The sequence below is a fragment of the Hyphopichia burtonii genome, assembly GCF_001661395.1.
Source record: "Hyphopichia burtonii NRRL Y-1933 unplaced genomic scaffold HYPBUscaffold_8, whole genome shotgun sequence".
In the NCBI taxonomy this organism is placed as follows: Eukaryota; Fungi; Ascomycota; class Pichiomycetes; order Serinales; family Debaryomycetaceae; genus Hyphopichia; species Hyphopichia burtonii.
The window spans coordinates 242,135-264,971 of record NW_017963735.1 but is presented as its reverse complement, the minus strand read 5'-3'; the positions used below and the strand labels follow the sequence as shown (position 1 = coordinate 264,971).

The 22,837-nt window shown below is 38.8% G+C and overlaps 13 protein-coding genes across 13 annotated transcripts in view; 11 read left to right on the top strand and 2 right to left on the bottom strand.

Moving 5' to 3' along the window:
• The window catches only part of HYPBUDRAFT_150531 (MFS general substrate transporter), a gene marked incomplete at both ends in the record, with an annotated part of 1,738 nt that extends 724 nt beyond the window's left edge, over positions 1-1,014 (top strand). The window contains one exon of the mRNA XM_020220280.1: positions 109-1,014. Within this exon, the coding sequence (XP_020074218.1) occupies positions 109-1,014 (906 nt within the window). The remainder of the gene's footprint in view (positions 1-108) is intronic.
• A 71-nt stretch (positions 1,015-1,085) lies between these two features.
• On the top strand, positions 1,086-3,237 carry HYPBUDRAFT_154019 (MFS general substrate transporter). Its single transcript, XM_020221855.1, has one exon. It carries the CDS (start codon positions 1,324-1,326, stop codon positions 2,929-2,931), a length of 1,608 nt encoding a protein of 535 aa, XP_020074217.1. The 5' UTR covers positions 1,086-1,323; the 3' UTR covers positions 2,932-3,237.
• A 122-nt stretch (positions 3,238-3,359) lies between these two features.
• HYPBUDRAFT_154018 (MFS general substrate transporter) lies at positions 3,360-5,479 on the top strand. The gene has a single exon (XM_020221854.1). The coding sequence runs from the start codon at positions 3,787-3,789 to the stop codon at positions 5,419-5,421; it is 1,635 nt and encodes a 544-aa protein (XP_020074216.1). The 5' UTR covers positions 3,360-3,786; the 3' UTR covers positions 5,422-5,479.
• Positions 5,480-5,855: 376 nt separating this feature from the next.
• On the top strand, positions 5,856-8,109 carry HYPBUDRAFT_230471 (uncharacterized protein). The gene has a single exon (XM_020223141.1). It carries the CDS (start codon positions 6,290-6,292, stop codon positions 7,778-7,780), a length of 1,491 nt encoding a protein of 496 aa, XP_020074215.1. The 5' UTR covers positions 5,856-6,289; the 3' UTR covers positions 7,781-8,109.
• On the top strand, positions 7,884-8,849 carry HYPBUDRAFT_93425 (uncharacterized protein; the record flags this gene model as incomplete). The annotated part of the gene is made up of 1 exon (XM_020223911.1): positions 7,884-8,849. A coding segment is annotated over one exon (966 nt), but the record flags the coding sequence as incomplete, so codon positions are not given.
• Positions 8,850-9,618: 769 nt separating this feature from the next.
• Positions 9,619-10,071, top strand: COX5 (cytochrome c oxidase subunit Va; the record flags this gene model as incomplete). Its single annotated transcript, XM_020219029.1, has 1 exon — positions 9,619-10,071. The coding sequence occupies one exon, from the start codon at positions 9,619-9,621 to the stop codon at positions 10,069-10,071; it is 453 nt and encodes a 150-aa protein (XP_020074213.1).
• Positions 10,072-10,472: 401 nt separating this feature from the next.
• SWE1 (tyrosine protein kinase) lies at positions 10,473-13,678 on the bottom strand. Its single transcript, XM_020219873.1, has 3 exons — positions 12,785-13,678; positions 11,770-12,640; positions 10,473-11,712 (listed from the first exon to the last, which is right to left on the bottom strand). Exons 1-3 carry the CDS (start codon positions 13,581-13,583, stop codon positions 10,599-10,601), a joined length of 2,784 nt encoding a protein of 927 aa, XP_020074212.1. The 5' UTR covers positions 13,584-13,678; the 3' UTR covers positions 10,473-10,598.
• Positions 13,679-14,918: 1,240 nt separating this feature from the next.
• On the top strand, positions 14,919-16,489 carry HYPBUDRAFT_230340 (uncharacterized protein). The gene has a single exon (XM_020223138.1). It carries the CDS (start codon positions 15,132-15,134, stop codon positions 16,260-16,262), a length of 1,131 nt encoding a protein of 376 aa, XP_020074211.1. The 5' UTR covers positions 14,919-15,131; the 3' UTR covers positions 16,263-16,489.
• On the bottom strand, positions 16,320-16,723 carry HYPBUDRAFT_230380 (uncharacterized protein). The gene has a single exon (XM_020223139.1). It carries the CDS (start codon positions 16,588-16,590, stop codon positions 16,378-16,380), a length of 213 nt encoding a protein of 70 aa, XP_020074210.1. The 5' UTR covers positions 16,591-16,723; the 3' UTR covers positions 16,320-16,377.
• SFU1 (Sfu1p) lies at positions 16,720-17,619 on the top strand (the record flags this gene model as incomplete). The annotated part of the gene is made up of 1 exon (XM_020223710.1): positions 16,720-17,619. The coding sequence occupies one exon, from the start codon at positions 16,720-16,722 to the stop codon at positions 17,617-17,619; it is 900 nt and encodes a 299-aa protein (XP_020074209.1).
• A 119-nt stretch (positions 17,620-17,738) lies between these two features.
• Positions 17,739-18,611, top strand: YMC2 (Ymc2p; the record flags this gene model as incomplete). Its single annotated transcript, XM_020219048.1, has 1 exon — positions 17,739-18,611. One exon carries the CDS (start codon positions 17,739-17,741, stop codon positions 18,609-18,611), a length of 873 nt encoding a protein of 290 aa, XP_020074208.1.
• A 227-nt stretch (positions 18,612-18,838) lies between these two features.
• HYPBUDRAFT_154014 (uncharacterized protein) lies at positions 18,839-19,678 on the top strand. The gene has a single exon (XM_020221853.1). The coding sequence runs from the start codon at positions 18,859-18,861 to the stop codon at positions 19,525-19,527; it is 669 nt and encodes a 222-aa protein (XP_020074207.1). The 5' UTR covers positions 18,839-18,858; the 3' UTR covers positions 19,528-19,678.
• Positions 19,679-19,847: 169 nt separating this feature from the next.
• CPP1 (tyrosine/serine/threonine protein phosphatase) lies at positions 19,848-21,393 on the top strand. The gene has a single exon (XM_020221852.1). It carries the CDS (start codon positions 20,064-20,066, stop codon positions 21,306-21,308), a length of 1,245 nt encoding a protein of 414 aa, XP_020074206.1. The 5' UTR covers positions 19,848-20,063; the 3' UTR covers positions 21,309-21,393.
• The last annotated feature ends 1,444 nt before the right edge of the window (positions 21,394-22,837 follow it).

Sequence of the window (22,837 nt, the reverse complement as noted above, 5' to 3'; positions counted from 1 at the left end):
TCAGCAGCCTCTATAGCCGGTGCCTTTTCAGGTTTGCTAGCTGCCGCAATTACTCAAATGGACGGAATCGGAGGTTTAGAAGGATGGAGATATATTTTCATTCTTGAGGGGGCCTTGACCATTCTTCTCGGGATCCTAGCATACTTTGTCTTCCCAGACTTCCCACAGGATGCAAAATTCCTTAATGATCGAGAACGTGAGTTTGTCACTTACAGGGTCAAGCATGCTACCAATAGAGATGGAGAGAGTCTAAAAGAGGTGGCAAAACTCGGTAACGATCAAAGATCCGCTCCCTTAGGCGAAGACCATTCAAAGAAACCAAAGTACATCTGGGCAGCTTTTTCAGATTGGCAATGTTGGGCTTTCCTCATCATGTATTATGCCGTTGGAGTACCGCTTTATGGAGTTTCACTTTTCGCACCCACCATTATCAACAATCTAGGTTATACTGCAACCAAAGCTCAATTACTTACGGCCCCAATCTATATCGCTGCTGCAGTTGCTAGTATTGTACAAGCTCTCATCCTGGGTAAGCTTGGGGTCCGTTCTCCCTTTATCCTTTTCAACTTTCTGTGCACGTTGACCGGATACATCATCTTAATATGCATGGACCCTTCTACAAACCCAAAATCAACCTATGCTGCATTATTCATAACTGCTTTTGGAATCTATCCATCTTTCCCAATTGTGGTTGCATGGCTCTCCAATAACGTTGCTGGAACCTATAAAAGAGCCGTGGCAATGGGTTTGGAAATAGGGATTGGGAACCTATGTGGTATTTTCAGTAGTAATATCTATAGAACCCAGGACTCTCCCCGGTTTTTCTTAGGACATGGTATAGAGATAATGTTTGTTGCGCTTGGTCTAATGGCTTTGGTACTCACATTCTTCATTTACAGTGGCTCAAATGCCAAAAAGAAGAAAAGATTACAAGCAGGTTACTACGATGATTACTCAGATGATGATATACTTCAAATGGGTGACAAAAGTCCCTACTTCTTGTATAGGTTATAGATAAGATAATGAGAATTTTCCACCCACTTATTTTTTTTTTATTTGCGACAATACTCCATCTTCCCATGCGGGGACCCCATTGCTTCCCCCAAGGAGTTAGCGAGCTCGTAATAGTTCGATCCCGAAAGAGCTCAGGTAGCCTGAGTGTCCCATCAAATGAGTAGTTCCCCATGCTTAAAGGGTGTCTTGTTTCATTTTTCGCAGACAATATAACGTGGGGTAAGATGTCATTCTGACTATAAAAGAGATTGGAAATTCCGTTCATTGCTTTTCCAAAACCTTCTCGGGATAACGAAATCAGCTTAATCGATGGATAAGAATCTTGAAAAGCCTTCGGCTCAATATATTGAAGAAGTTGACCAGGAGTTCAACGACAAGAACAATGTTACTAGCTCTATTGAGAATGTAGATGGGGCTTCCCCAGATGCATCTAAATTTGAGTCGGTGGTGGAAGAGCCAGATTTCAGTGACATTGATCAGAAGAAGTTAATTAGGAAACTTGATTTCAGGTTAATGCCGCTCTTCACAATCTTATACTTGATAAGTTTTTTGGACAGAGGTAATATTGGTGCTGCTAAGATAGAAGGACTTGCAGAAGACTTGAATTTGCAAGGATCGGAGTATAATCTTTGCTTGACGGTGTTTTTCATACTCTACGCTGGTTGTGAAATGCCCAGTAATACGATATTGAAGCATGTTAAACCCTCTCTCTTCATAGTTGCCGCAATAATCTTATGGGGGATTGTCATGACTTTGAGTGGGTTAGTACAAAAATACGCTGATTTGCTTGCCTGTAGAGCATTGTTGGGGTTATTCGAAGCTCCTTTGTTTCCAGGTATCTCATTCTACCTTTCGGTTTATTATACCAAGAATGAGTTTTTGGTAAGAGAAGCAATATTTTTTTCAGCAGCCTCTATAGCCGGTGCCTTTTCAGGTTTGCTAGCTGCCGCAATTACTCAAATGGACGGAATCGGAGGTTTAGAAGGATGGAGATATATCTTTATTCTCGAAGGTGCCTTGACCGTTCTTCTTGGGATCCTAGCATACTTTGTCTTCCCCGATTTCCCACAGGATGCAAAATTCCTTAATGATCGAGAACGTGAGTTTGTCACTTACAGGGTCAAACACGATTCCAATAGAGATGGAGAAAGTTTGAAGGAGCTTTCTAAGCTTAATCACGGTCAAAGAACCGCACCATTAGGAGAGGACCACTCCAATAACCCTAAGTATTTTTGGGCAGTTTTCAAAGATTGGCAGAGTTGGACCATGCTTTTGGTATACTGTGGAACCTGTGTTCCACTTTATGGGATCTCGCTTTTCACTCCTACCATTATTAAAAACATGGGGTATGCATCGACCAAGGCACAATTGTTGAGTGCCCCCATTTATATTGTAGCAGCTGTGTTTTGCATCCTTCAGGCATATATTCTGAGTAGAATAGGACTTCGGTCCCCGTTTATTCTATTCAACTATCTATGTATTTTAGCTGGCTATGTTGTTTGTATCAGTATGGACCCAGTGAAATATCCACATTCCATTTACGGTGCTTTATTTGTTATTGCTCTTGGAATTTATCCTTCATTTCCATTGGTTGTGGTTTGGTTTTCAAATAACGTTTCGGGAACCTATAAGCGTGCGGTTGCAATAGGGTTCCAGATTGGTATCGGTAACTTTAGTGGAGCCTATAGCAGTAACATATATAGAGGACAGGATTCCCCGAGATATCTATTAGGCCATGGGATGGAGATTATGTTTGTTTCTATTGGGCTCGTGGCAATGGCTATCACCTTTATCGGTTACAGTGCCTCGAACTCTAAGAAGAAGAGAAGGTTGGACAGTGGCTACTATGATGAATACACTGATCAAGAACTCATTGAAATGGGTGACAAGAGTCCATACTTCATATACAGATTGTAGAAAAGTATCGGTTTTTTAATGATAAAGAAAAATTAACTTGATTTTGACGAACGTAAAACCTCTAAGGTACCCTTATGCTCAACCATAGCCACTTAGAAAGAGAGGAGGGGTCTTCTATAAGGATGTTAAGAGGCATAACTCCTGACAAGTAGTTCTGAAATTTTCGAAGTCAGAGCCGGACGTACCTATCTCTGCTTCGGGGTTCATGAGGGGAGTCCGAGCTTAGTTTCTAGAGTTAAGAATTGGACTCCCTTCCTCGTTACCTTTACTAATAATTAAGAGAATCAAATACTAGACAAACGTGGTTTCTCATGGTAATTTGTAAGATAAAACTATGGTTCTAGTCAAGCTGTATTAGTTATACACTACCATGGCTAGAGTTTTTTCACTTACAGCAATTCTGCATTTGCTGTTGCAAATTTCAACTGTAGTACTCTTCGGTCCGTTCCAATTGCGTTCAACGCTTATTAATAAATCCGTTGATTGACTAAATCAAACGTTGCTCAATTGGGGCTTCCAAGGCTTCGAGGCGGGGACTTGAAGGTAGCATCCCCTAGAGCTTTAGGAACCTCAGGAACTTGACGAAGTTGGAGTAGTGTTGGATGAGTTTTAACGAGTGTTCCAAGGCTATGGGATCATCCAAAAGTGAGAAATGATGTAAATCATTTCTACTTTTGTATTAGTGATGTTGGCCCTTATCAAATTTGCCAAGGGTCTTCCTGATATTTGACGTATTTTTCTTTTTTTAGCAGGAATTTCGCAGACGTTATAACGGTCTCTATACCATGGATATAAAAAGTTAACAATGCCATTAAATTTCTGAAGATTACATTAAACAACATTATAGCTTTAGAAATGAGTTCTGCTCTTTCAGAAAAAGAACAAAAAGAACTTGGAATGCCATTTCCTGATCAATATTTGGGGGTAAATGGGAAAAATGCCGATAAAAATAACGTTTCTAGCTCTATTGAGAATTTAGAGGATGGTTATTCTCCAGACGCATCTAAAATCGAATCGGTGGTGGAAGAGCCAGATTTCAGTGACATTGATCAGAAGAAGTTGATTAGAAAACTTGATTTCAGGTTGATGCCGCTCTTCACAGTTTTATACTTGATAAGTTTTTTGGACAGAGGTAATATTGGTGCTGCTAAGATAGAAGGACTTGCAGAAGATTTACATTTGAAGGGCAACGAATATAATATCTGTTTGACGGTGTTTTTCATATTTTATGCTACGTTTGAAATTCCTAGCAACACCATTTTAAAACATGTGAAGCCCTCGCTTTTCTTAGTTATTGCAATTATTTTATGGGGAATCGCGATGACTTTAAGTGGTTTATCACAAAAGTATGCTGATTTGCTTGCCTGTAGAGCATTGTTGGGGTTATTCGAAGCTCCTTTGTTTCCAGGGATCTCGTTCTACCTTTCGGTTTATTATACCAAGAATGAGTTTTTGGTAAGAGAAGCCATATTTTTTTCAGCAGCCTCTATAGCCGGTGCCTTTTCAGGTTTGTTAGCTGCTGCAATCACTCAAATGGATGGACTCGGTGGGTTGGCTGGTTGGAGATATATTTTCATTCTCGAAGGTTGTTTAACCGTTCTTCTTGGGGTACTATCATACTTCGTTTTCCCCGATTTCCCACAGGATGCAAAATTTCTAAACGATCGAGAACGTGAGTTTGTCACTTACAGGGTCAAGCACGATTCTAATACAGATGGACAGAGTTTGAAAAAGCTTTCCGGGATCAGCCATGGACAAAGAACCGCTCCCTTAGGAGAAGATCACTCCAATAACCCTAAGTACTTCTGGGCAGTTTTCAAAGATTGGCAGAGTTGGACCATGCTTTTGGTATACTGTGGAACCTGTGTTCCACTTTATGGGATCTCGCTTTTCACTCCCACCCTTATCAAAACTATGGGGTATGCATCGACCAAGGCGCAATTGTTGAGTGCCCCCATCTATATTGTGGCAGCTATATACTGTGTTGTACAAGCATTGATTATGAGTAAGCTTGGCCTTCGTTCTCCTTTTATTCTCTTCAACTTTTTATGCATGTTGGCTGGATATATTGTTTGTATAAGTATGGATCCCGAGAAGTATCCTCATTCCGTATACGGAGCTCTTTTTGTCGTTGCTCTTGGTGTGTATCCTTCATTACCTTCGGTTGTGGTTTGGTTTTCAAATAACGTTTCGGGAACTTATAAGCGTGCGGTTGCAATAGGGTTCCAGATTGGTATCGGTAACTTTAGTGGAGCTTATAGCAGTAACATATACAGGGGCAAGGATTCTCCAAGATACTTATTGGGCCATGGGATGGAGATAATGTTTATATCGCTTGGACTTGTGGCAATGTTGATCAATGTCATTGGCTATAGTATATCAAATTCCATGAAGAAAAGAAGGTTGGAAAGTGGCTACTATGACGAATATACCGACCAAGAACTCATTGAGATGGGTGATAAGAGTCCATACTTCATATACAGATTGTAATTGTATAGTTTCTCAATATACTTTTCAGTGGAACCCAACTCTTTTTGCAACCTTTTCACGCAGTACAAAAAAAATTTTTCAATCACAAATCATTAGTTACTCCTTCAAATATCCAAAAAAGAAGAGTCTACAGCACGATGGTTTCCATTATGGTCTCCCACTAACGTACTCAGCATCGCTCTCAGCAGCTTAATAATTATTGATCGGACGGGTAATCATGCTTTATGCTGGATATGGCCGTAGACGTTGATTTTTTTGTTTGGTTGAATACCAGAGTCCAGAAAAAACTCCCATACCATAAAGAAGCGCAAAAAAAGTATAAAAAAAGCCATTTTGGTACTTGTTTCCCCTAAGGGAAACCCCATTTTGTTTGGATATTGTCTTTAAAAGAATAGTTATATGCTTTAGTATCTCTTTTTTTTTTTTCACTATGACGGCTTGACATTAAAGGAAGAATATCAAAGCCCTACGGCGTCCGAGAAGTCAATTGCTATCAGATTCCATCACCAGTGGGATTGGTAGTAATTCTTCTTGTTTGGCATCATGTCTTAATTTTTCATTTCTAATTTAATACTTGCGTTGCAATTCTTTATTTCTAATTTAATACTTGCATTGCAATTCTTCATTTCTAATTTAATACTTGCATTGCGATTCCTCTCCTTCGACGGAAGGGTTGCATAAGCACAAAATGGACGTACAGTAAGCACAAAGTAGATGTACAGCTACATTTATCCAAGTGAAGCTAATCCACCAACTCAGTGAAATGTTGATGGGTGTTGAAAAATCTCAGAGAGATCAAAAAAAAAAAAAAAAACACTATTCTTCGATCCATACTAAGTAACAAGGACTCAGCACCGAACACTTAATCATGCTTGAACCGGATCATCGATACAAGTTAAATGGTCGTACCTGTGGTGATAGTAGACTCCTCGTTGATTTTTTTAGGGTGGTCGAGGACAAAACATGGCCTGTTATCAATAGAATAATCTCAACTTGGCAGCAGCATTATTATGTTACCTTATCGGTAGTACTATCAATTCCAGCTAATGAAATTGACTCGCTTGAATTGCAAGGAGCGGCAATGGACCCCCAAATCAGAGAGAAATTAAACTCAGCACCGGAAGTTCCCTTGAGTATACCAAATAAGATTTTCGAAGGTCAAATAACCAAGAGGAAATTAGTTGAAGATTTGAATTATTTCATTCATGCAAGCAACAGGATTAGATGTTTTATTTACGAAGCAAGATATAAAGGGTATTGTCTCTCCCAAGCTATGGAGGTAGCCGGTAATTTGAAGATGGTATTGAAGATGCTTGAAACATTTGAATATATTTCCTCAAAGTGGTATTCGGATGAATTCTATATACTTAAGAAGGATCATGGTCTTCAAATAAAACTTAAAATGTTCAATGAAGAATTCATCAAAGCATTTGTCTTGACCCAAGAAAGTCACTTATTTATTCAATTAGACAGGTTATATTATTTTAATGAGAAATTCCACGATACGCTAGAGCTCGAAACTGAAAAGTATTCTTGGGCACTAAGATATATATGTATATATTGGGAATGTATCGTGATTACAAATAGGTTGCTTGAAAATACCAAACACGAAGAGTTGTTTAGAAAGAGTCCCATTTACAATGAGTACTCCAATTCACAGTTAGCAATACCATTTGACGAATATTTATACGGAGTACGATTTGTACATTTAGGATTATACAAGGAAGGGAAACCCAGCAAAAAAGTAATGAATCAGAGTTTACTAACCATATACCAATCGATACTTGTATTATTTAATTCAATTGAAGAATTGGATTCGGATCTTATTTGGATAGTGGCTCGATATGGGACCATGGATGAAGAAAGTAAAAACGCTGATAAGATCCCCCGAACATTATGGCCTTTCTTTCAAAATGTTCATAACAAGAGTTTCCAATTAAAAGAACAATTTAAAAACAATTATCAAGCACTACATGAATTATTACTACCATGCCAACACCCCGATCTATACAATAGATTGAGGGATAGCATATCACTCTTCTTTAGTTGGACTAGCCACTTCCAGCAGTTCAGCCTGCGCCTATCAGTAATGGAGCTGATGGCAGTAAAGAAAGATAGATACGTTTTTTCACTTATGAAGACTCAATGCGAGTCACTTTACAAGAAGTTGAACCTGATAGTTCTCTTATTACAGCCACAGGGAGTGACAGCAGAAGAACCGGCGGTCGAGAAATTGGCCAAGGCCCCTTCTACCGTTGTACAACTGTTCTCCCAGCTGTGCTTGGACGCTTCTCGATTGGCAAAAGTGATTAGCTTGAATCAATCGTACGTAATCCGTCAAAATATATCGGTTCACTGAAAAAAAAAAAAAAAAAAAAAAGCGATGAGATTCACTTATTACTTCTTCAACTTATTAATTCAACTTATTAATTCAACTTAACTACTTACTTCGTTAGTTCGGCATGTCATTTTCATTTGGATTCACCAACGAAGACTTCAGTGACGACGAGTTGGAAGGCCAATCTGTTGTGGCCCAGACGCAACCGCAAGAACACCGCGATCCCTTGGACCAAATCAAGCTCGACGCAAACACCCAGCCCAAATTACATGAATTGAGTTCGTTACTAGGGACGTTGACCAATGTTCGACTCACGTTCGACAACTATACCACCGGCAAGGGCAACATCATCTATCGTCGAGAATTGTTTGATATCAAGCACCAGGTCATGATGGAGGAGGACGAAAACAACAACGAGATGATTAACGATATCTTAGTAGGAGAAAACAAAGACGACTTGAAAAAAGACGTTTACGAAGGGGGATTCAAAAGCTGGGAATGCTCCTACGATAGCGTGGACCACATTTCCGAAATGATTAAACTCGGCAAACTCAACCAGTACAAACATATCTTAGAATTAGGATGTGGAACCGCATTACCTACATGTTTCCTCTTACTAAATTACTTCAATGGCAACATTAAGTCCGCTGCAACCCAAATAACATTGAGTGATTTCAATTATGAAGTCTTGAGATTAGTCACCCTACCTAATATCTTAATCCATTGGGCATCGACTTTGGACCCGCAAGTCCTATACGAACTAAGCAACGCCAATGGCTCTGCCTTAAACAACGATGAGCTTCTCATCACCCCACAACTCATCACCCACTTCGAATCCTCTTTGCACAACCTAAACATCAACCTCCAATTCATCTCCGGGGCCTGGAGTAACCCTTTCATCGACCTCTTACCCAATCACCCGATCGATTTCCTCATCACCTCCGAAACAATCTACTCGCCAGAATCCTTACCCGTCCTAGCAGAAACCATCCTTGCCGTGCTCTCGCCCGTCAAGTCGTCTGCTCTAGTGGCTGCTAAAAACATCTACTTTGGCGTTGGTGGTTCGGTCATCGAGTTCGTCGCCTACTTGCAAACCCGTATCGCAACCCTTCCCTTCGTCCTCGACGTCCTCGACGTCGACGACACCCAATTGAAAAGATCAATCGTTTGTATCAATACTAAATAAATAGTAACTGTAACTCTAACTATTGCAACAATAAATAATCACCCCATTTAATTTGACTGCGGACACGACCCGCTTCCACTCATCAAATTTTCAGACACTGTTTTTTTTTTTTTTAGCCAATAATCAAATTTCAATTTGTGATTGGAGCTTTTAATAAAAGATTTTATCAACCACTTACTTTTTCTAATCAAAGTACATCTAGCCATCATTACAGGTATGTATACTCGAGTGAACCACGCACCAAGACGCGAGCAGACCCTGGCTCTATCAGCAGCAACAATGTGAACGAGGTGAAGAGATAACAAACCAACGAATCCGTTCAGGTAATGGAAAATAGCTCATCCAGAGCCAGATATGAATTGCGAGCGAGCTGCTCGCACAGCGGCCGCTTAGATCCTCCCAGCACGTCCTGGAAGATCCAGCAGGAATGCCAGACCAGGCCTCTGGACACTGTCAGGTTGGTGGATGGGACCAGAGAAGCGGTCGTCCGACTACCGACTTTTCCCGGCCAATCAAATGTTAAGTGAAGGAAGGACAAAAGATCCATACACCAGGGCGTTTTGATAATTTTTTTTTTTTTGTTAAATTTTTCAGTTTGTTCTTTTGATTTTTCAGAAAACTCAGTCTTTTTGGTTCGGGCTTTGCATGAATATATACTAACTGATATCTAGCCATGTTTCGTCAATCTATTCAAAGAATTGCCGTTCGTCAACAATCCACTGTTGCTAAAACTGCACCAAGAGCATTGTCTAATGCTTACGTTGGCAAATTAGACTCCAGATGGGAATCGTTACCAAAAGAAGATAGAGATACCTTAATAAGTGAATTAAAGGGTAGAATGGAATTACCATGGCAAGAATTAACCCCAGCCGAAAAAAAGGCTGCTTACTACATTTCTTTTGGGGAATGGGGTCCAAGAAAACCTTTGCACAGTCCTAGCGATAGAGCTAAAGTTTTCTGGGGTACCGTTATTGGTTTAGCTGCCGGTGTTGGTTTATTCGCCGTCATTAGATCTTTTGCTGCTGATGGTCCAACCACCATGAACAGACAATGGCAAGAAGCTTCTGATGAATACTTGAAATCTAAGAATGCTAATCCATTCACTGGTTACTCTCAAATCCAATAGATCTATTCCTTCCTTGACTTTGCTCCCTGTCATCATTTCCATTATTCATTTCTTACATGAAAACTTTGAAAAAAATATAAAAAAAAAAAAATTAAATAATATATATTAAAAGAAAAGATCACCCCATAAGTCTTACCTCGTTTGTTTGGTTTGTTTGTTTTTCTAATTTATTCTTCTTTTTGACCTTTTTTATATATGTATCTTTACTAATGCTTATGAATAATCTGAATCATCCATGAATAATCTGTAATGAAGTAAACAGATTCTTTGAAGTAAGACTGAATGGAATTTTCTTCTCCTTTTGAATTTTGAAATCTTTCTCTTTCTCGCATTAGTGGATTCTTTGAATCTAGTATTTTATATCATTAACTTATTGTCTTGAACTGATTTGTAGCTGCGGTGTTTAGTACGGTGTTTGGTAGACTGCAAAAAAGAGCAGTCGAACGAGAAAAAAGATACCAGATCTATATTAAAAAAAATAAAAAAGTCTATAAGTACATTATATACACATAAAGTCATTTCCCGAACTAGTCGTCCTCATTGCTTGGACCGAATTCACCCTCGAAGATAGTAGCACCAGCCTTACGTCTATTTTCAATGACTTGACATTCATTCATTGTTAAAATCATTTTAGCAGTGGGTCTATCGAAAGGATTTGGTTTCAACATTTTAGTAACTAGTTTATCTAAATTATTAGAATTGTAAATTAAGAAATCAGGAGCACCATGAGGAATTAAATCTTCAATACTGGCTAAAGAAGGATTTGGATGTTGAACATTCGAAGATTCACGATTTAATGAAGAAGTCAGTGATAACCCAATCGAATTATAAGAAGTTAAAGAAGAAAAATTTTGATGGTTTAAAAAATCCAGAATGTTATCACTTGATAGTTTACCAGCATCACTTAAATCACCGCTACGTAATTTTCTCCAAGGAGTTCCATTTTCTGGTAAAATAATATTAGTTGCAATTTCTAAAATTATTAAACCAACACTGAAAATATCAGCAAATGGAGTATATATCTTATCATTGATCAATTCAGGAGCAATGTAATTTCTATCACCTTCTAAATCAAAATCTTTTTCCAAAATTGGTAATTTTGTGGCTAAACCGAAATCACCAATTTTAAGAGAACCTTCAAAAGTGATAAAAATATTAGCTGGTTTTAAATCCAAATGTAAATAATTCTTCAGATGAATAAACTTTAATCCATTCAAGACTTCAATCAAGATTTTCCATATTCTAAATTCATCAATTTTATAATTTTTATTTTCTTCTAAAAAATCAAATAATGTACCTCCTTCACAAAACTCGGTCATTATATAAAAAAAATTATTAAAATCCCAAGCTTCAATGAAATAAACAAGGTACTCTTTTCCTTCATCTTGTTCTTTTAAATTAATATCTTCATTATCTTTAACCGAGGTTAACATTCTTAAAGCCTCAATTTCCCGATTAATTGTTTTACGTTCTAATTTACCAATGATTTGTTTTTTAGATCTTTTAATGGCAAATTTTTGATCTTGAAATAAACACTCATAAGCAATTGAAAATTCTCCAGTACCCAAGTATTTCAAATTTTTCAAACCAAATTTATTGATTAGATGGTCATCAATTTTGTGGGAGTTATTATTGGGGATGCTTGTTCTTATGGTTGACTGGGATGAATCGATTGAATCGTTCTTCAAATTGAGCGACTTTGAATGAATTAGGTTTGTTGGGGTGGAAGGTTCGTTAATTTTTTCAAGGTTATTCAATTTATTAATTGATATATTCAAATTTGGATAATTTGATTTTTTCAATTGATCTAGTTTTAACTGTTTTTGATGTTTTTTGAAAGTAACTGGGGAGAAATTAGCTGGCATTGAATGGGATTTTTTAACTGATTTAGTTGGAGTTTCAGGAATTAAATCAATATCTTCATAATCTGAACTTAAATCAATGTCTAAGTCTTTTTCGAAAAAATCAACATTCTTTTTAATCGTAGAAGGAGGAGGAATCTTGAAATAACTTAAATTTGAATCATTAATTGATTGATTTGATATATTTCTACCGACTTCAATTGAAATTTCCAGATCTTCTCCTTCGTCATGAGCAGAGCTTATTAGGTTACTTAAACTTGAGTTTCTAATTGGATAATTTGTAGTTAATGAATTTGAATTATTTACTGAATTCAATAAAGGATTTTTTTTAATTGGAGTTTCTGGGGGGAATTTTTTCAATTTATTATCTAGATTATTTGAAATTGAGTTTTTCTTCAATAATCCAGTTGATTTGAATGCAGTTTGTAGTGGTTTAACAAATTTATAAGAATTTTTATATTCATTTTCTTTATTATCATTTAAATTTGGTGATTTAACGGTTGTTTTTTTAGGAAAACCAACATCTTCATCATTATCTTGATATATAACCAATTGATCTTTATTTAAGGAACTATTTGACAGTTTCCTATTTTTAGAAGGACTATCATTATCTAAATCCATATCTAATTTATCAAGATTATAAATTTCAAAATTAAAATTTGAAGAATTTGGAGAAGATGCCGTGGTAAAATCATTATTTGTTGAAACTGATAAATTTGAATAGGAAGTTTTTCTTAGTTTAGAAGGTAATGATCTATTTGAATCATTTTTATTTTCGGTTAATATTTGATGATTATTTCTATTTGGAGATATTATTGCTAATTTATCGGAATTTTTAAACATTTTAAAACCTTTTAAACCTAATTTTGAAGGAGAGTATAAATTGGTTTGAGATTTGAAATCATTTTCAATTCTTATTGGAGAATGTTTTGTTAAGTTAATTTTTGGATTAATTTTAGAAGATGATGGAGAAGGAGACTGGGATATCAATTGATGAGGTCTTTTAAAATTTTTATTTTTGAAAGGAGGAGTATTCATTTCCTTATTTATGGCACAAGAGTCAATTTCATTTAAATCACTTATATTATCAATATCTTCCGGAATTTTATTTGATTTATCTTCAATTGATAAATTAAGGTATTTGGAAGATCTTTTTATTGAACTTTTCTTTAAATCATCATTTGATCTTAGTTTATTGGAATTTATAATGGTTAGTGTTGAAAAATCATTTTCATCACTATTATTAGTATCACTAAAATCTTCATCAGTTAATTGTTGATCTATACTATCGATTCCCATATACAAATCTTGTTTAACATTGAATGGGGGGCTTTTATTGATGGTTTTCTTATTAGCGGTCGATAAGTTTAACTCATCTTTAATATCATCCAAAATCAAACTATTGAATGATCTTGAAAAATGGTTATTTGCAAAATAATCAATTTTGGAATTGGAATTTGCTATAAACGATGATCTTGATGGATTTTCTTTATTTGAAGTCGATGAATTCGATATTACACTTGATCTTTTCGAATTCTTTGGTGTCAAGAAGTTATTTGGACTTGTATTTATTGAATTTGAACTATTTGTTGAATGAATTGTTTGATTTGATGAAGCACCCGCCGTGGTTAATTGCGGGCGCGTATTCATATTGGATTATTAAGTCTTGGATATATTATGGAGCACCAGAAGCAGCAGTAGCAGCAGTAGCAGCAGTATAGCAAAGTAAAAGAAGTAGTCTTGTTTTGAAGTTAATGAAAGTGATGTTTAAGAAAAGGAGGTGTTGATATCTGAATTAACCGCTGTGTTTATTTGTTTATTTGTTGTGATTTTTCCCTGGTGCACGGGTCACTCACTGGCCGTACCACCCTACTTTCCTACTACTCTTCTACAATTACTCTGCTGCTCTACTACACCTTCACCTTCTCTGCTACAGCTCCCTCTGCTCTACTACAGCTCCCTCTGCTCTACTACCCTCCGTCTACTTCACTACTGACACCTACTCCTTCATTCACTGACAGAATGGTGTTTGCACTGTAATTGAAAGGGACGTTTAAACGTAAACAACGCCAAATGATAGGTTCTTGGGCGCGGTGCACGACGCGTTTGTGGTCACGTGAATTGGTAGCACGTGACGGTTTGTGGTGTATGGGTCTAATGTGACGTTTTGCACCCGTACATATTCTTTTTTTGCTTTTTGCAGCCGAAGCAGAGTATTTTTATTAGCTTATCACGAATGAAGCTGGCCAAACCTGCTTAAAATCCAATTAAGTTACTTCATTGTGGATTCGTTCAAAACACAGCACCATGAACTCAAAGTACTACGCGAAGATCATGAAAAGCCAAGGTGAAAAGCTTATTGAGTACGATAACAGTATTTCACCGGAGAAATTGATGCAAATCTTCCCTTCTGAGAAGATTGTGTATGTCAAGTACATTCCTCCCGAAGACTTGTTAGAAAGGTATCGAGTGCAGCGGTCTATCTACGAAGGCATTGCAGATAGACTAGTGTACGTCAGTTCTACTGCATTCACCGAGTTTCCTGATTGTGATCAAATGGAGTATATCGAGAAATACACAAGTGACTTATTGGAGCAGAAGTATCCTGGAGAGCGGTTGTTTTACATCAACGGAGTCATGCCTGAAATATTGGCACGGATGAGTCCTCGTGAAAGGTTTCGTATAAAAGGAGACTTGCCTCGACAGATCCACGATTGGGAACTGTATGATTTAGAACTCCTTGCAAATGCTGCCATCCCCTTTTTCTCCATCAGTGTGCTTCCTGAATTTAGTTTTGATAGGGTTAAGCGTAACACCAGCCTTCCGAGGGCCCGTGGTTGGAATAGTAGATTGGACGAATTCCTGTTGGCATTTGAAACGGAGTTGGCTGATGAAAGTTTTAAGAAATTGAATTCTTTCCAGCGGTGTTTTCGAGAGGCGGTTTTAAATTCTAATCAGCCAGTAGACAAATGGGCAAGTATAAACTACGAGTTCTCACCCCGAAGTAGTTGTTATTTCCCAGAAGACGCTTCCGAATGTCGTCACCTTTTTGAAAAGTATATTGGCGATACCACGGTTTCTTTTCTTCGTATTGTCCGTCACCATATCTGGTACGAAAAGTATTGGTTCAGTACTGGCAGTTATTATAGTGACGACAAGAGTCGAACCCCGGTTAAAAGAAGACCAGACATTCTTTATATGGAGCATGGCGTTCCCTTAGTGGCGGTTGAAGCAATGGGTCCTGAATTCAGTGAATTGGTCGAAGATGGACTCGACGAGTCAAGCGAGGCGTTCAAGTCAATCATAAGACAAGTAGGCGGGTTCTTTGTTGGCTGCAATACAACACGGGCTATTGTAACCAATTTCCACTACTCTCTTTTCATTGAAATTGATGAAGTCAAACTCGGTCAGCTGAAGGGGTCTACAGGGATCCCGTGCAAGTATAGACTATTCCCGTTGAACAGATCTGGATTAACGGTGCAAGCAGCACTATTATCGTGGCTCTTTTTCGAAACCACCGAAGAGCTCGAGCTCCGTGGAGCAAGCCAGGAGGGAACCGTCAATGCGTTCATCCAAGCCGTGGGGAAGGAGATTGGCCAAGACGAAGAGTCACTTAATGCACAGATAAGAGCAAAACTCACCAACTCAAGTAATGCCCAGCGGGATATCAACCACGAAAAGAGCCATTCGCATATTGAAGGGGCCTGCGACTCATGGACTGGGTTTGAAGTACTACAAGGGGAAGGTCACGATCGACATGTTTACAAGTTCAAAGTGGATTTGATTTGCCAATACTTCCCCTTTTTCAACCAAGTGCTCGGAGCGTTGAGCCAGGATGACCTGGTGGTAATGAAGCTTTTCATTCCCGATGTCATTGCAGAACTCGATCGATGGCCGACATCTAACATGAGAGAAATCAAAATGTGCATTGAACTCTTCCTTAGAGAGGCTTCGTGCTACGAGCGCATTCAAATACATAATGCAAGTGCTGATGAGCAAATTCACACTCCTACTCTCTATCACTATGGTGGGTTCCGGATGAACGTCAAACACCGGAAGCCCATTGACGGATACTACTTATTGCTCTCGTACGTCGAGGAACACGACACCAAAGTCACTAAGTCGATGGTTGAGCAGGGATGCAGACAGCTCCAAATGATGGGGGGTCTTGGAATCAGCCATGACGATATTGCAAGAAGGAATTGCAAAATTTCCAACGGCAACATTGTATTTCTAGATTTCTCTCATGCTGCGACCCGGTATCAGACATACAATAACTCTCCAGATATAAGGGTTCTTAAGAAGATCTTTCGATACGACGAGCTCTAATCATTCTACTCAATATATTACCTACGTAAAGTAACCTCTCACACATACCGTCTCCCAATCGAGTTTCGCTTAAGAGTGGATTAAGTACAAGTAGTCGACGGCACCTGCCGTGTAATCAAAAGCATCGCTGGCCAATCACACGCGACTGATGGAATCGATAAAGTTTGACACAATTGTCCCGGTCGAGTGGCGGCAGCCGATGGTTAGTAATGCGCGCACGCTGATTGGCCAGTGTCCAGGAAAACTGAGGCGGGCGCCCCAGGCGCGGGCCCGTGCACCAGGTTTTTCCATCGGATCTTCTCGTAAATGGTGACTTTTTGGGAATCATCGCACAATGAAAGGCTTCTTTTAAGTTTTAAATCTTTTCATCCTGTTTTTCTACTTGTTTCATAACTTTATTCCTTGATACTTGGATATATTGGTTGAATACTTTCTTGGTTCTTATTATGCATATATGATGGCTGAAATACCGACAGAATCACCTAAAAGGGGTATACCAGTTGGACAACAATGTTCGAATTGTAATACCACCAAGACTCCTCTTTGGAGAAGGGCCCCCGATGGGACGTTGATGTGTAATGCTTGTGGGTTATATTTACGTTCGAATAACGCTAATCGGCCGGTTAATTTGAAGAGACCTCCCAACACCATTCCTATTTTGAAGGAAGAAGAGGGAAGTTGTAAAGGAGATGGAAGATGTAATGGGACTGGTGGGAGTGCTGCTTGTCAGGGATGTCCTGCTTATAATAACCGAGTTGTGGTTAAGGAACAAGACAAATCGTACACTCATTCGAATGAAGAATCGAAAATCAAATCCGAAGATTCATCCACTGATTCTTCAAACGATGACGATCCTTTAGCGATTGCATGTTTTAATTGTGGTAGTACCATTACTCCTCTTTGGAGAAGAGACGACGCCGGTAATACAATCTGTAACGCATGTGGATTGTATTACAGACTTCACGGGAGCCATCGTCCGATTAAAATGAAAAGAACTACCATTAAAAGAAGGAAAAGAAATTTACAGTTCATTAAAAAGGATAAAAAGAAGAAGATTAAAGAAGAACCACCACAACAACCAACCCCATCAGTGGTGTTGCCTCCAGTTCAATTACCCCCAATAAACCATAATCCAATCAAATTGCCTTCCATCAGAAATGACTTGTATATACCGGGGATTAAAACATGTTGTGGAGGAGCCTGTTCTAAAAAAGTCACTCCGGTGGCAATCGATTTTACGTCATCCTATAAAAAAACTAACCCTACGAATGATGAAGACGACCTGGAAAACTCATTACGTGATAAAATGGAAAAGAAAAAACACAGTATGTCAATTGGTGGCTTACTTAATGGTTAATTGTATATTCTTATGTATTTAATAGACAAGTGTGCGCACGTGATGTTAGGCAATCGATAAGATGAAAAGTTGATTTATCTTAGTCTTGATCTTGGTATTCTTACCCTTTTTCTTCAACTATGACAGATATAGATCACTCGGTAAGTAGGAAAGTCAAGGATATCGGTGCTGGGTTCATTGGTGGCGCCACGCAAGTGCTCATTGGCCAGCCGGCAGACTTGGTGAAAATTAGATTGCAAACTTCGTCAACTCCATTAACGTCGACCCAAATCATCAAACAAGTTTTCGCCAATGAAGGCGCCCTTGCCTTCTACAAGGGAACGTTACCCCCCTTGATCGGAGTAGGGGCCTGTGTTTCGTTGCAATTCTACGGGTTCCACGAATCAAAAAGACAAATCCTTAAATATACAAAACAAAACTCGTTGAATCTATGGCCGCAAACCTATTTGGCCGGGGCAATGGCCGGTTTGGTCAACACCCCAATCACCGCCCCGGTTGAGCAGTTGAGAATCTTGAGTCAGAGCTCGTCCAAGCCAACCAGCTTGCGCTCCACCGTTCAGGCCATTTGGCACCACCAGGGCCTTAAGGGCGTGTACCGGGGTTTCAACATCACCCTCCTAAGAGAAGTGCAAGCCTACGGGATCTGGTTCTTGACCTATGAAACCTTGATCGGGAAGATCCAACAGTACAATAACTATACTTCAAGAGACCAAATCTCCACTCCGGAGTTGTTGCTCTCGGGGGCCTTGGCCGGGAATGCGCTCTGGTTGAGCTCCTACCCCTTGGACGTCATCAAAAGTAACATCCAAAGCGATGGGTTTGGCAGCCAGTCTCGTTTCAACGGCCACATCTGGTCCACGGCAAAGACCATCTACAAGCTCAACGGGGCCGCCGGGTTCTGGAAAGGTATTGTTCCCTGCTTACTCAGAGCCATTCCCTGCAGTGCCGGGACCTTTGCTTCCGTCGAACTAGCCCTCAGACTAATGGGTTAAAGACCAATGGGTTACTAAAACTTAATAAATAGTGAATATATTTGCAGTCTAGGCCAACCTGTAAGATCCCAACCTGCAATTCTTGCAGCCAGTGAGGGCGATTGCTTAATAAAAGGTATGCGCTTACCTAAGCAGAAAGTCCCCGGAGTCAGTTATCCAATGAGAATAAATGAAATGTTTTTTACATGAGAAATTTTCAACGATAACAATCTTCTTTTGAACTACTACAAGTACAAGCAAGAACAAGATGATAGCTAGAGGATTACGTGTGGGAGGCGTTCGTCATTTCAGTAAGAGTTTCACCAGCTTGAAGCCAGCGCTTGCTGCGGATGCCCAACCAAGTTACTTCAATACCGGAGGATCAACGCAATCGGTTTGGCCCAAGGGATTCAGAGCACCAAAGCCAAAGACTTGGGAAGAAAGCAATGAAAGTGCCTTGAGTAAAGCCACCAAGTTTTTCTTCTTGAACGAAATTGCCAGAGGGATGTACATTTGTTTGGAAATGTACTTCAGAGCACCATATACTATTTATTATCCCTTTGAAAAGGGACCAATCAGTCCTCGATTCAGAGGAGAACATGCATTGAGAAGATATCCAAGTGGGGAAGAAAGATGCATTGCTTGTAAATTATGTGAAGCCATTTGTCCAGCCCAAGCCATTACTATCGAAGCCGAAGAGAGAATCGATGGTAGTAGAAGAACTTATAAATACGATATCGATATGACTAAATGTATCTATTGTGGGTATTGTCAAGATTCTTGTCCTGTTGATGCAATTGTGGAAAGTCCAAACGTCGAATATACTACCGAAACCAGAGAAGAATTGTTATATAATAAAGAAAAATTATTAGAAAATGGTGATAAGTGGGAACAAGAATTACAATACTGTATCGATGCCGATGCTCCTTACCGTTAATTGCATGTATAATAAATATTTATTAATTTTGATCTTTTTCAGTGTAGTATCAACTAAAATAGCACCAGGGGACGAGGGGTACGGATTCTTTACACGTGTAAACCCTGATCGTCAACCATCGTCAATAGTACTGCCACTGGATCCTCTATTGGTACCTTAAAGTACCTTACATGTTTCTAATAAATATGTATTGACCTTATTGTTCTGTGCTTTTTTTTTTTTTTTTTGGTTCTGTTTTGCGTGAAATTTTTTTTTTAAGCTTTCCAGTGGTTTTTGCCCTACTCGTTCATCTTCAACTACCTTTTGTTCTTGATGATTTGGTTCATGGGCTGCTTCTTCCTTTCTTAAAGCTGGTTATCCCGTATTGGTCATTAACGTTGTAAAGTAAACCCAAAATATTTTATTTTTAGGCTTTGGTATATTTTTATCGCTTTCCTTTTTTTCCTTTGTTTCCCTTTTGTTTCTCGTTGGATTAACAAATTCCTAATCAAAATTCCATACTTGTTTCAAACTATTTCATCTTCTTCCTATATAACATGAGTTCGAATCCATTTCTAATAAAACCACACCCTCCGCCCCCTCCAACACCGACTTTCAACCAAAAGGAAGAAAAAGCTTCTCCCAGTAGTAGTTCTAAAAATATGTCCACTACCACTACTAATACTACTAGTTTACCATTTCAAATTCCCCGTCCAGGATTTAATCATTACTCGCCCTATTCCGGGTCTCCTTCATCAAATTACTCATTAGCATCTTTAGAGTCGCCCAAGCCAATCGATTCAATCAATGGTTCAATCAATTATTCCCCAAAACATTCCAGAAAACCGTCTTCACTAACCTCCAGCCGAAATATCAATATGAAGAACCTATCACTAAATTTGAATAAACCGGATGCCCTGCCGGAAAAGGAGGATTTGACCGACCCTTTGCCCTTTAATAAACCAAGTATAACCAGAAGAAAAACATTGACGTTATCCATACCGAATAATGAAGAACTCTTAACCCCAAACGTATCAAATACCCCCATAATGCCTCCATTACCAAAATTACCGAAAAAATCCCAAACCACCCCCCAATTATCTAATTTCAAATTCCCCTTGGAGCAAAATGATGAATTGAACTATCAATTGAACCAATCGTCGGATTATAATGAATACCCAAATAATTTACAAAGCCCCTTCATCATAAATAACGAATTCATCAATAAAGTTCAATCAATCAACTTGAACGACCATAAATTTAAAAAACTCCCGGAAGAACTACAAGAGAAAAATCAGCTAAACGCCTATCCAAATGGCCCAGCAAACGTTTTGAATAACCAAATCTACCTATTTTCCGATCCCAACATAAGCGATTACAAAGTCAACCTCAACGATTACGACTTGGTCATTAACGTGGCTAAAGAATGTCAGGATTTATCATTAAATCACGAAAATGAATACTTATACATCCCTTGGTCCCATAATTCTTCCATCTCAAAAGACTTACCCAATTTAACCAACCAAATCTCCAAATTCGATCAACCAAATAAAAAAATCCTCATCCACTGCCAATGTGGAGTTTCCCGATCCGCTTGTGTCATAGTAGCCTACTTCATGAAAAAATTCAAAATCGGCGTCAACGACGCCTACGACCTATTGAAAAACGGTACCTCCAACAACGATAAGCTTCTCGCTAAAGACCTCTCCCATAAAGGCTACTACATCGAAAGCTGTGATCGTATTTGTCCCAATATGAGTCTAATCTTTGAATTAATGGAATTCGGCGACTCCATCTCGTAACTATCGCCCGCCCCTTGGTCCCTGGTCCGGTTATCCTCTTCACTTCTCTGTATACTTATCTTTAATTGCATGTCTTATACCTGTCTACCGTCTTGTATTAGTCTTTGACTGCTAAAAGCTGGCTATTCTTTTTGTAAGTGCACGCGTATTTGAAACAAATCCTTAAACTCCGTACACCAGAAGCAGCCAAAAGCTGAATTTTTTTTTCTTTTTTTTTGGCACAAATAAAATTTTATCCCACTTCACCATATTGGCGGTAACTACTCTAGACATGTCCAGTAACAACCATTATACTCCCAAGCCAAGTGGCGGGTCGGGGTCCAACGCAGGCTCCAGCTCGGGAGCCAGAGAAAGAACGGGGTATGCCGGGAAGTACCCTGGCTCGTCCTATAAAAGAAGTCAGCCGCCGAGTGTGAGCCATTCTAATGAAAGCTTAGCTAACGGTTATAGCAGACGAAATAATGAGTCGTCGATCAATCGAGACTACTACGGCAGCTACCGCCCGTCGTCAGGCAGCCAGCAGGCACCTTTCCCCAGGAAAAGATCGAGTTACGAGAAATATGATTCTTACCCTCCCAAAAATAGACAGCCGTTACCTTTCAAGTCATCACTGAGACCAAAAGATAAGTTTAATAGAAGCTCTTATAATCCAAGATCGAACTATGATAATTCTTCCCGCTCAAGCTATATTAAAGATCGAAGAAAGTCATCTTTGGATGATAAAGCGAAAAAACCTGGCTCCTTCGATGACCGAGGTTATCAAAGAAAAGATGATAGAAAGTATACCGACCATTACTCGAGTGATCAACGTTCTGACAAATCCAGATCTGAAAATCGTTCCACGTATTCAACTGATGAAAACAGAAGATTGGAGTTAGAAAAATTGAAAAAATCAGAATCTCCTTCAAATACAATCACTAATCCTAAGTTACTTCATTTATTCGATGATGATTATGATTCGAGAACAGAAGAATCTAATAAGAAGCAAGATGAACCAAATGAATCCAAAGGACCAATTGAACCAAAGGAACTAAAGGAACCAAAGGGATCAAATGAATCCAAAGGATCAAATGAATCCAAAGGACCAAATGAACCAAAGGAACCCAAAGGACCAATTGAATCTAATGAACCAAATGAACCAATTGAACCCAAAGGACCGATTGAACAAGAAGTGAAAAGCGATAGTAGAAACTCCCAGGTTTCTGAAGAAAGTTCGGGAAAGAACTTAGACGGACCAAAAATTCCTAACGAAAATCAAGAAGGCGAAAAATCCTCTAAATCTTCAATAACCCCTACTTCCACTCCACCTGCTCAAAATCAAAAAACTTCGTTTGCAGATTATTTGAAAATTGCTAAAAGTAAAGCTAAAGATAATAATCAAATATCCGAACCTAAAGATGAGTCAAAAGATCCGGAAATTAGTCAAGAAATCAATAAGTCGAATTATGGCCCAAGTGATGGAAACGCAGATACCAAAAATCCCGAAAATCAATCCCCGCTGAATGTTCAAAAGCAAGACGGTTCTTCAA